Source organism: Myxocyprinus asiaticus, chromosome 17, assembly GCF_019703515.2.
Source record: "Myxocyprinus asiaticus isolate MX2 ecotype Aquarium Trade chromosome 17, UBuf_Myxa_2, whole genome shotgun sequence".
Taxonomy (NCBI): domain Eukaryota; kingdom Metazoa; phylum Chordata; class Actinopteri; order Cypriniformes; family Catostomidae; genus Myxocyprinus; species Myxocyprinus asiaticus.
This window is the reverse complement of record NC_059360.1, coordinates 34,380,986-34,393,047: the sequence shown is the minus strand read 5'-3', so window position 1 is coordinate 34,393,047 and position 12,062 is coordinate 34,380,986. Positions and strand designations below refer to the sequence as shown.

Sequence of the window (12,062 nt, the reverse complement as noted above, 5' to 3'; positions counted from 1 at the left end):
ATTGCCAGGTATGTTTCTTTGACTTGTCTTTTATTTTTAGGAATGTTTGTTTATTCTGATCATGTGTGAAATTGGCTTTGATTGATTTTGTAACCTACGTTTTAAATCCTACCTGGCAAATAAATTGTTACTTTTTGATTTATTAGGTATTCCTCTGAAATCATTTATCACCGGTAGATTCGAGGGATGCCTTTTGTTACCGCAAACTTATGTCCAGGATAATGATCATTACTGGAGCTTATGAATAGGAGAAAACCACGTAAGACTCCCAGTCACTGCTTATCTCCGTCTTAGCAAGTTGTATGAAATGTGACTAAATAAAACTGTCATCTGGTTATGGTTAATATCACCTGGCCAAACCAGGTGATATTAGTAAACCCTGCAGCCGCTGACAATGAACGGAACTGGCGATTTTGTGTCCATGAGATCCATGTAATTAATCGGCTGGCATATGACATACGACAATTGGGACCCGAATGAAAGGATAATGAAAGTTAGGACAATTCAGAGTAATCAATAACTTATCAAGATTAAATTAAAAGAATGATCAGAAATTAATTAGAGCTTAAATCTAAATTACAGGTTCAACTTAAATTGGAGCTAGATTAATACAAAATTGGAGTCAGATAAAATTAATTGATAATTGATAGAGTCAATTGATAAAGTGCAAACTAATAATAAACGTTTTTGCTTCAGCACTCAGAAAAGATAGAACAACGCAGAAACCTTCAGCCATTTTATTGCAATCCGACATTGGACCTATAGTTTGTCCACTTTTACATGCTCTACAGAAGTTTGATACATCATGATGGTGAGTAAAAGTTTTTTTTTTTTTTAGATATCCCTTTACTTGACTTTGGATGTTAAAATATGTTCTCAAATACATTTTGGTTCTGGCTGGTTTGTGGGGGACCAGCATCCAAAACACAACACATGCTGGTCTTTTCAACATGGGAGTCCTAGACAAGACTCAAATCAATGAAATCTCTTTGTGTACAATGGCTTTGTTTGCAGTAATGCTATATTCTTTCTTACAGGAATAGTCCATCCTGAGATCTGAGCTGTTGAAGGGGCGTTTGTGACCTTGACAACATCTGCATTGTGTTTGTGCTTGTGTGTTAACCCTGCTGCCTCTGTCTAATCTGTGGCTGCTAAATTAAAAGAGTGCTCTGATCATCTCCCACACATCTTGGCCCTTGTCATGTGTGCTGGAAACCCAGAGCAGCCGGCTTGCTCATTCTACTGTCTGTCTCTCTGCCCACAAGCATCCTATCACAAAAAAAATGGCCTGAAGCCACACAGCATCTGCTGAATGAAAGATGGAGTTTTCACTGGCAAAACAGGGCTCTTGTGGATTATGCATAACGTCAGGCAAGTGGAGTGATGGGACAAACTTCTCCCTACAATAACTTGCATCAATGGGACTCACTGTATTCGCAAAGCAGATACAATTAACAGAAAAATGGAGCACAAGTATGGGCTTCTCAGTGCTCCTTATGAGAAACTGGAGCCTGCGTTTATCAACCTTGACAACAAGTGGACAAAGGTACTGACCATCATAGACAACAACAGAGTGCATCACCAAGCATGGGGCCCCTGGACAATAGGGTCTGTACGGAAAGTCAAAATTTTAAGCTTTGTTTTTGGGTTAATAGTCACTGTTCTCATCATGGCTTCCTACATCTTGACGAGGGACCAAAAAGGGCTCTTTCTAACTCCATCACCATATCAAATCACTGTATTGTCTCAACCAGCACATATGGCCCTGGATATTTCCTCTAATACAGATTACACCGTTGTGAGAGAGGTTGTGAGGAGCATTATGGACAAAGTGGATTTTAGCCGTAGAAGAGTGCCTGACCTTGGAGAACTGAGAGAGAAAGAGCCACAGGTATGTGCATTTGAATTATATTGTTAAATAATTTCATTAAAAAAATAAATGAAATAAACAATTTTATTCTCATAGGTGAAGTTTGGGGCACAATGAAATTGCTTATATTCATACTTATGATAATGCCATAGGCAATGAAATGTCTGGTTAACTTATTTAGAGATTCATTGAGTTTTGAAAGATAGAAGATTTGTAAGTAATTTTAAACTTACAGCAAATTGTGATTTCATTTCACATTCTTTTTACATATACAGTATATAATGTATTCAAATGTACATACCTTCATAATATGCTACACTCTTACAAGTATTAGTTTTTCCAAGGAAAAACCTTTTGTTCTGCTCTTTCTCCTCCCTAGATATTATCTGCAATTCCTCGGAAATTTCTTCCCTCTCTCAAGAATCCTTGCTGGTATGAAGAGTTCTTTGAGAATATCTCAGCAGATCCATATGGGAAAAACCTGTATGCTCTTTATTCAAAGCGTTTCCAAGCAATATATGACCACCTGCGCAGAGCTTTTCCATCTCACCTTCACCAGCATGCCGGTAGACATTACCGCCTGCGTTGCCTACCCTTTTTTTACATCATCGGCCAGCCAAAGTGTGGCACCACGGATCTCTATGATCGGTTACGGCTACATCCTGAGGTCCATTTCACAACTATGAAAGAACCACACTGGTGGACCAGAAAGAGGTTTGGTGAGTTCAACGGATTTCAGATTCCACTGCGATTGAGAAATCTTAGAGTCAAAGGCATAGGTTTGGTTTGAAAGTTAGTAGGGACGTATAGCACGGATAATATTAAAAATTTTGGTATTAAGAAAATGCGAGAAAGTCAGTCTAGTAGGCTGATATAGGAAAAATATTACCTCAGATAACAAGTCTAATTTATTTTAATTTCATTTTTCTCAGCCTCACCTTATTAAATATTAGCCTTTTTAAATAATTTCTAATGAATAAAAAGATTAAGAACTGCACACTAGGGCTTTACGTTTTTGGAGTAAAAATTTTATATGCAATAAACTTGAATAGTGACAGCAATATGCGATACAATAAACCTAAGATTAATGTGTCAAAATCAAATGTTATCTTTTTCAAGAAGATTTACCTCGAGAAAATGATATCCAAGGGACATAAATTGACATTCTGTAAATGTATTATCCAGCATTAAACAAATGGAAATCTAAACAAAGGGTAGGGTAAATTAACTATTTACATGTGTAAAATGACTTAAAATAAACATAATATTTGATCATATTGCTTATTTACTTACACTTATCTGAAAAAGTATACCTCCTGAACAAAGTAGGCTTAGCATACAATTCTTTATTTTTTTTTATCACAAATGCTTTAGTTTATTGACAAAATATAATTTAATATAAACCAATGTTCTTTAATAATAAAAAAAAATGCAACATATATTGGGAGTTATACTAGCATCTTAAAATCCTGCACCTCTGAAACATTCGTTCAAATTTTTAGGTGTCTTCCTCAAGTGGGCACTTACCGGCTGAAAAAAAGAATCCTTCTTTGGGCTGCACGCAAAACTCAAGAACATTTTTACTTAGACAGGAAATATTCGTACACAAAAAGGGTTTAAATCTTAATTTCAAGGACAGGATGCAAGATACCAATGGTAATCTGCGCATGCATTCTCCAGAATTTTTGTTTTTTTAATATTGCAAACGACGGTGATTGGTACATCCTGAACGGCACGGAGAAAAGGAACAGGTACGTGACAACATTTGTGTGCTGCTTCAGAAGAGGTAGAACAATCATTTACACAAATTATAAAAAAGGACCTTTAATAGTTGTTAAAGAAAAAAAATAATAATTGTGGTAAAATTGGCATAATGTTGGTCGGGACATTTCCGATTTTCTGAAAGATGACATGTCCCTAACATCCATACCTAAATTTACGCCTATGCTTAGTTTAAAATGTTTAGAATTTTGGTAAGCACAGACCGATTCTAGGAGCAAAACTTTCGACCTTCTGATGCCGATTCAGTCTGAGTCACACCCTTAAGAAAAATGGTTCTAAATAGTACCAGATAAGGGTTATTCGGCTTGTAACAATAAAACCCTTCCATACAACCTTCCATTGAAAGTGCTATATAGAACCTCAATAGTGCTATAAAGAACCTTTTTGATGCAAGTTTTTTTATTTTTACCCCTCAATATATCTGCTCCTATAAAACATTATCCTCAATTATGGTTTTACAATATAAAAAAAAAAAAGGCATGTGCTTCAATTAAGTGCTTTATTTTCTAAATTAAATGAAATTGTAGATTTTTTTTTTTAATTTTTTTACAGCAATCATTAGCTGAATACATTAAAGACCGATTAAACAATTCCAAATGCATTAATCACTCACATTAATACATAGTGAGAAAGACAATACATATGCAAATGAAATAGCAGACCCCTACATTGCTCCACACTTTATGGCTGGGATAGAAACCTGTACACTCTATATAAGAGTATTTTTCCATACTGGCAACCAATCCTTCAAGGAAGAGCAAAGTCTAATGGAAACAGAAAATAGATTTAATGAAGGCTAAATTTCACTAAAATATCAGCACAATCATTTGTGATGTCTTCACCTTCCATCACTGTGTATTTTGATATAATTGAGCGGCAGTCATTCTCTGCAGGTAATGTGGTTGTGGGGTCCAACAGTGTCTGTCTGAATAGAAACACACAATAGGTTCAGAGTCAGTGTTTCAGCATATGTGGACAATATACTGTATGTGAGCAATTCACAATGTGGAAGAATAAGTTAAATTAAGTGTGATAGGTTTTTATTTTATTTTTATTTTTACTGGGCAAAATGTTGATGCATAAACCCAAGTAAATAATTAAAACATTCCAAAATTCTATATGGATCACAAATTCAGTCTTTCACTCACGTGCTTAGTTGAGAAACAAAGAGAATCCCCACAGCTGGAAGACATACTGTAATTGCTTTTACTGTAAGTGACAAAGAAATTACATTGCATTAATTATACTGTATAAAATAGCAAAAAGAGATATAAATAGATAAAAAGGAGTACTTAAAACTAACATGTGATATCTTTAAGGCAGGCATATGCTGTTATCAGAGCAGACAATGACTCATACCGCAGGTGGGATGGATACATGAAATTACAAGGAAAAATCCATAATTTCAGAACATAAATGTCAGTATTTTAAAGAAAATGACAGCTCACCTCTTGAGTTGGTCATGCTTTTATGTTCTGGTAGAGATTTAAAAAAAAACAAAAAAAAAAACACTACAATCTTGTTTAGGAAATCACCAGTTACAGAAAGTTTTACTTTGCAAATGTTGAAATTTAAAAGCACTTAATATGGACTCTCAACAGTTTGCAAAAACTTACCCATGTGCATGCTGCCTTTATCAAGCAGTTGCAAAATTGTCTGTTGTAGTTTCATTCGGTGATTATTTATAGATTATAAGCACTAAAATTGGTCCATCAATCTCATATTGTAACAATTTGAAGGAAGTCACAAGAGCAGATCTAGGTGCGGCTAAAGAAGTTAATAAAGAAATAAAGTAGAAGTACAAAAATAACATGGAAAACTCAGGAACAAAGGCTGAACTAAGAACTAGGAAATAAAACAAATGAAAAATCTATGATGGGAACTGGTACATATGAACAGGAGAGAACACAACTTAGACTGGGTAGAAATCAGGGCATTATATACACAGGAGTAAGTGAGGAAATGAAACAGGTGAGAACAATAGGGAACAGCTGGCAGTGATGAGGGCAGGGAATTATGAAGTGTAGTCTGGGGGAAACAGATGGAAACAGGGGCAAAACCCTGTCCCCCCCATGGGTGGCTTCTGATGGCCAGGAGACCAGGGCGGATCAGGCGGACGGCCAGGAGACCACTTCTGGGTAGGGACTGGATCAGGAGGCTTGGTTGGCAGCCACAGGGCTGAAACAGGGTCAGGAGGCCTGGGAGGTGGCCACAGACTAGAGACTGGAGCCGTGGAAGACTCTGATGGCAGAGCCATTGAAGGCACAGCCATAGGAGGCTCGAGGATAATGGATAATGGAGGATAATGTTGCAACGAGAACAAATATTTTGCACAATTAGTCATGTAAATGCTTAAAATAGTAACAGCTTGTGGAAAGTTCTGCCATAAAGTTTCCTGCATATTCGTCTTGGATTTTTATGATGTGAATGAGATGAGAAGATGCTATCTCCCCAACACGAACAGTTACAGCCATAGTGGTAACAAAAGTGTTATAAATCATGACTTCAAATTTGGCCAAACTCTAGCTCTCAAACAGCACATTTACGATAAACTGTAAATTTCAAATTCACCAGTTTCACTTTCAAAAACAGCAAGTGAAGTGAAATTAAAATAAGCAAATTCTTTTTTCAACTGAGCTAATGGGATTTGTTGTCCCTGATCAATTTCCTGCTAAAACTACTAATAGCGACATTTAAAAAATATGTATATCAAGTTTACCTGTGGGGAGTGTTGACAGTCTGTGAAATTGGTCGGTTGAGCTGCCAGGACCCCAGTGCTGCGAGTGAACCAATGACGCAGTGGCTTTGAAAGAATTTATTAACAGTTAGGTCCAAACACCAAAAGGGCGAGAATAAAGAACCCCTAATGCCCAATTCAAAGAAACATTTCAGCACAAAATGGTTCTTCAGGAAGATATGGTTCTAAATAGAACTGTTTAGGTCAGTAAAGAACCTTTGAAGAACCATCTTGTTTTAGAGTGCATGATGCTGATTAATTTATTTCCTCTTGAGTCAGTAAAACTCTCATTCATCTCCCTGTCACTCCTATTTTCTTACTGTGCAGAGCATCTGCTTAATTTACACATATCATTGGGTTTTATCTCATTTAATCTATCACACAATTAAATTTCACAGCTACAGCTGCCCTCTAATTCTGTTTAAAGCTCATTTATGTTTGATTTTAATCTTACTTTGTTTCCCCTGGTTTTAGGTATCATCAGGTTGAGTAATGGTTTTCATAACCCTTACCCACTGAAAGACTACCTGGACCTTTTTGACCAGGCAGCCAATCAGATTCAGGATCATTTGATAAGCAACTCCTCGAAAAGCCACAAAGAAGTTGACATCATAATTGGTAAAGTTGGAGATTTTACCTTTCTATTGTATTACTAAATATAATTTATTAATGTTTAGTTTTTCAGGTATGTCAGAGAATATCAGTGTCAATAAAAGTGTTTTCATGGCCCCTTCTGTATACAGTATATATAGTATATATTTTTGGAATAGGAAGGATTGTGAAAGCTCCTGTTAGATTCATACCTGCTAGCAACACAGGTTTTATTTCCCAGTAGTGATGCAGCATCAAACAACCCTTTCTAATATAATCACTGATATCATTCATCTACTCATTATCTACTTACAAGCTGGTTGGAATGAAGCAGAATTCTTCTTCTTTTTTTTTTTTTCCTGTTTTTTCTTCCAATTTGGAATGCCCAATTCCCAATGTGCTTTTTAAGTTCTCGTGGTCACGTAGTGATTCGCCTCAGTCTGGCGGAGGACGAATCCCAGTTGCCTCCACGTCTGAGACCGTCAACCTGCGCATCTTATCACGTTGCCACAGAGAAATAGCGCGTGTGGAGGCTTCACGCCATCCACTGTGGCAACCACGCCTAACTCACCACGTGCCCCTCCGAGAATTAACCACATTATAGCGACCACAGTGAGGTTACCCCATGTGACTCTACCCTCCCTGGCAACCGGGCCAATTTGGTTGCTTAGGAGACCTGGCTGGAGTCACTCAGCATGCCCTGGGATTCAAACTAGCAAACTCCAGGGGTGGTAGCCAGCGTCTTTTACCACTGAGCTACCCAGGCCCCCCAGTGAAGCAGAATTCTAAACTTTTGCTAATAAGCAGACACTTAAATTAACTTTGCGTGTAGTGTCTTATTTACCTTTTTTGATTAACAGGTGAGGCAAGTGCATCTACTATGTGGGACAACAATGCTTGGATTTATTTCTATGACAATGGTACAGGGGTGGAGCCTCCTTTTCTGGTGCAGGACTTTATTCATGCTGTCCAACCAGACGCCAAATTCATTGTCATGCTCAGAGACCCAGTAGAGAGGTACAACTCCAATTCAATGTTTTATGCTTTAAATCAGACAAATACATTATAATGACTTTTTATCATTAGATATCTTATTATCTAGTGATAATATCATATCCAGTGTTAAGATTACTGTGTAAATGAGAAATTGCATTGTAGACTGTCCTCTTAAGTGTTCAGGCATGAAACTCTGAATGGTGCAAGCTGATAGGTTCTTTGAACATATTATCTGTTAGCCAATCAGAACGCTCAATTGTGATATGTCAAGCCAATCGGCTCACATGGTGTAAGCTGATAGGTCCTTTAAAGTGTAATCAGATAGCCAATCAACTTACATACTTTCTCTTTACCTAACATTTAAATTTTCTCAGTTTGCAAGTAAGCTAGTTTTACTGCAGCGTGCTGTGAGAGTTTTATCTGAAACCCATTTCCAGCGCCACTTGTCTAGATCTGTGACATGGGGATTGTATTTATGTCTAATTGTGCAGCAGCATGCCATACATGCTAGATGCAGCATGTCTTATATGTTTCTAATTGTGCAGCAGCAGCATGTCCCCATGCTTAACTCAGTGTGTCTGTGTACGTTCTAGCAGAAACAAGTCTCCAAACTTGCTTTGCAGCAGGAGCATATCAGATCTAGTCCGCCAAGTCCAATGTCCTATCAATATGTCATACCTACATTAACATGCTAAATCTTTCAGAGAGTTGTCATGACTGAACTCTCATTATGTTTTTGCATTATGGTTCTGTGTGTGTGTATTTGTGTGTGAGAGAGCAGGCTTTACTCAGACTATCTGTACTTTGGAATGACCAACAAATCTGTGGAGGATTTTCACGAGCGGGTATCAGAGTCGCTGCAGTTGTTTGAGGCTTGCTTGGCCGAGAGGTCCATCCGTTCCTGCATTTACAACACCACTCTAAACAACTTGATGCCTGTAAGTGTCACTGCAATATGAAATCCGACCATTTGCATTCATTCAAATGCTATGTGAGTACTACAGGCTTGAGTCCATCTTAAAGGGGTCATATCATGCATTTTTTTTTTTTTTCCTCTTGAGGCCCACTTATAATGTTAGTGAAGTTTTTATGCTGTAGTCATACCTAAAAAATAAACTTTAGCCACTAATTTCTAATGTCCGGATCCTTCGGAAGGAAACATAGCGGCAGGTGCTTTACTCCGCAAGGAAAAGCAAAAATGTCACCCATTTTCAAACAAAGAATGAGCCATCTTTGTAGCGTAGTTTAGATAAATGCTCGTTTTGGACTGGAAAGTTTTACGTATTGAAAGTTACAGAATGTTTTCATTGTACATCAAGATTATTTCAAAAGTTCAAGGAATATTTGGTTCCTCATGATATGACCCTTTTAATTTTCTAAAATGTTACCAGGGCCTTTGAAAGAGAGATGGATGTTTACTAAAGCATCACAGTCAGTAATTCTCATTTCGGCCAAGAACCGATGGCATCTGCTGTGAGTCAGACCTCGTTCAGTCTGATATGATGAAATTGCTTCAGCCACCAGGTCTACCTGTATAGATGAGATAAACCCACCAGGGGCTGAGCTGTTCTGGCTGTTCACCAAAGCTGTGTGGCCAGAGAATGATTCAGATCTGGAGAAGGCTGTTGGAAACTGAAATAAAAGCAGTTTTAAAGAAATGTAAATGTGAAAAAGTAAAAATAGATGTTTTAGTAATTTTAGCTGAGGTTCTAGTAATGCATGCTTGATTTATTGCTGGGATGTAAGCTGGCTGATGAACCAGCAAAACCCTGTCTATTGCTGAATCATGACTGCTCACTCTGATAAATTAGATGTTCCTGTAATACAAAACCAAATAAAAGGTATTATAATATATAAAATAGATGGTATAGAGACCAGAATATATCAGATTAAGCAACTTTCAAAATTATATTGTATACAAACAAAAAAAAAAAAAAAAAAAAAAGTATTATATAAAACAGAAAAGGATTGAAGGATTTTCTCTGTTAGCTTCTAACTGCTGACTGTTCTATTAAGCCTTTGGGTCCCTCTGTTGGTGAACACATGAAATTTAATTCACTATACCTTTTAAAGGAATAGTTCAAGCATAGTTCTGTGAAACACAAAAGATGTTTAATACAATGTTCAGAATAAATGTGAATGGGTACTGGGGCTGTCATATAATAATAAAAAAGGCCAAAGTTCTAAAGTTATACTGTAGCTTTATGTAAGGAATAGTCCAAAAGTCATAAGGCCATCTGTTTAAACCTTTTAGTCAAATGACAAATGTCTCAGATTAGTTCTCAAAGACAAAGGTCCCAGATCGAGTGTGGCACCAATGAATGTGTGGATTTTGACTGTGTTTCCACCTGTTTTCTGTAGGTGAGGCTTCAGGTTGGACTGTATGTTATGTACTTGCTGGACTGGCTGAGTGTTTTCAATAGGGAGCAGCTTCTCATCCTACGATTGGAGGATCATGCTGCAAACCGGAAAAACACCATGCGGAGAGTCTTTGACTTTCTACAGTTGGGTGAGTCAGTTTTCATGTTTTCAATTAAATGTGTATCTGTTTGCATAACCTGTACAGTCCTTACAAGTCTGTCATTATTACATGCAAATCTCCCTATGTGTACATTAGTGTTACCAACTGTCCTGTATTAGCTGGGATGCCCCTTTTTTTGTACAGTTTTTTGACTTACATTTGCAAGTCACTTTGGACAAATCTGTCTGCTAAATTAATACATGTAAATGCAAATAAATATATATTTCAAGATTATATAGATCTGCCTAGTATCTAATGTGCATGTGTGTGATTTTGGGCATATCATAAAATATATACTGTATATTTTCCATCCACATAACATACACACTGCAAATTATTCCTCCTCTTGTCCCATTTGTGTGGTAGACCGATGGCAACCCTAGTGTACCTGCAAATGTATTATTGTGTGTTTGTGCTTCATTGACCCTACAGGACCTCTTACTCTGCAGAAGGAAGCTGACATCACTAAGAGCCCCGCCTCCAACACCAGAAGACCAGCCAATCGCAATCTCGGCCCAATGTTGCCCATAACCAAGGAGATCCTGCACAGCTTTTACAGGCCTTTTAACCAGCATCTGACCCAGGTGCTCAGGGACCCTGCCTTTCTGTGGATGTAGCCCTGATGAACTAGGATTGAACAGACATAGTGTGACAGACTTTTGCTTGTTAGGCCTGAGTTGGGTGGCTGGTATCACCTTTTGACAATTTTTAAATTAAAGCAAACTTTTTTTTTTAAAAAGTCAGTCACATATTGATACCACTTTTTCTTTGGTTAGCTGGTGCTGGACACTTTCATCAATGCACTTTGATACTGTGAGAGTATTCTGGTCACAATAACCAATCAAGAAAGTAGCATTAGCAGGTCAAAATTCAAAACACGCTTAATATAAGACAATGTTGTCAATGTTTTGGATGTTGCAGCATTACTCTCTCAGAGTTTAGCTCAGAGGAACGTGAGATGACCCAGAATTGTCTGAAAGTAAGACATGGACAACTGTTCTAATATGACAATATAAAGGATTGCTTTTTTTTTTTTAACACCATGCCAGCTTCTATGGCTATTTCCACAGCAAAATCCAGGTTATAATATAATAATAGGTAAAACAACTAAAATCCAACATAATAAATGTTTTTAATAAAAACTCTAAAGCTGATTCTGGACTGACTTTTTCAAGGGTGTCATAAAGGATTGCTGAAACGGAGCACAAAAGGCATCATTAAAGGTGCACTCAGTATTTTTTCTTCTCAGAAACAAGTTTTACTTCTAAATAAATAATATTTTTGAAGCATATGTATAAAATCAAAGGCACTCACATGAGATTAAGATTCCAGTCATATCAATAACCTTATCAAAGCCGTTTTATTCTACAGTGCATCCGGAAAGTATTCACAGCGCTTCACTTTTTCCACATTTTGTTATGTTACAGCCTTATTACAAAATGGATTAAAGTCATTATTTCTCAAAATTCTACAAACAATACCCCATAATGACAACGTGAAAGAAGTTTGAAATCTTTGCAAATTTATAAAAAAAAAAAAAAACACATACATAAGTATTCACAGCC

The 12,062-nt window shown here is 37.1% G+C and overlaps 1 protein-coding gene across 3 annotated transcripts in view; it reads left to right on the top strand.

Moving 5' to 3' along the window:
* Positions 1-11,651, top strand: part of LOC127455079 (carbohydrate sulfotransferase 15-like) — a 38,871-nt gene extending 27,220 nt beyond the window's left edge. For 2 of the 3 annotated variants that reach the window (XM_051722654.1, XM_051722655.1), the window contains exons 2-8: positions 1,038-1,891; positions 2,250-2,589; positions 6,864-7,007; positions 7,841-7,997; positions 8,758-8,914; positions 10,338-10,485; positions 10,930-11,651. In XM_051722654.1, the coding sequence (XP_051578614.1) occupies positions 1,463-1,891; positions 2,250-2,589; positions 6,864-7,007; positions 7,841-7,997; positions 8,758-8,914; positions 10,338-10,485; positions 10,930-11,114 (1,560 nt within the window). In that variant the 5' untranslated portion in view covers positions 1,038-1,462 and the 3' untranslated portion in view covers positions 11,115-11,651. Of the gene's footprint in view, positions 1-696; positions 812-1,037; positions 1,892-2,249; positions 2,590-6,863; positions 7,008-7,840; positions 7,998-8,757; positions 8,915-10,337; positions 10,486-10,929 lie in introns of all 3 variants that reach the window. The other variant, XM_051722653.1, reaches the window with a different exon arrangement.
* The last annotated feature ends 411 nt before the right edge of the window (positions 11,652-12,062 follow it).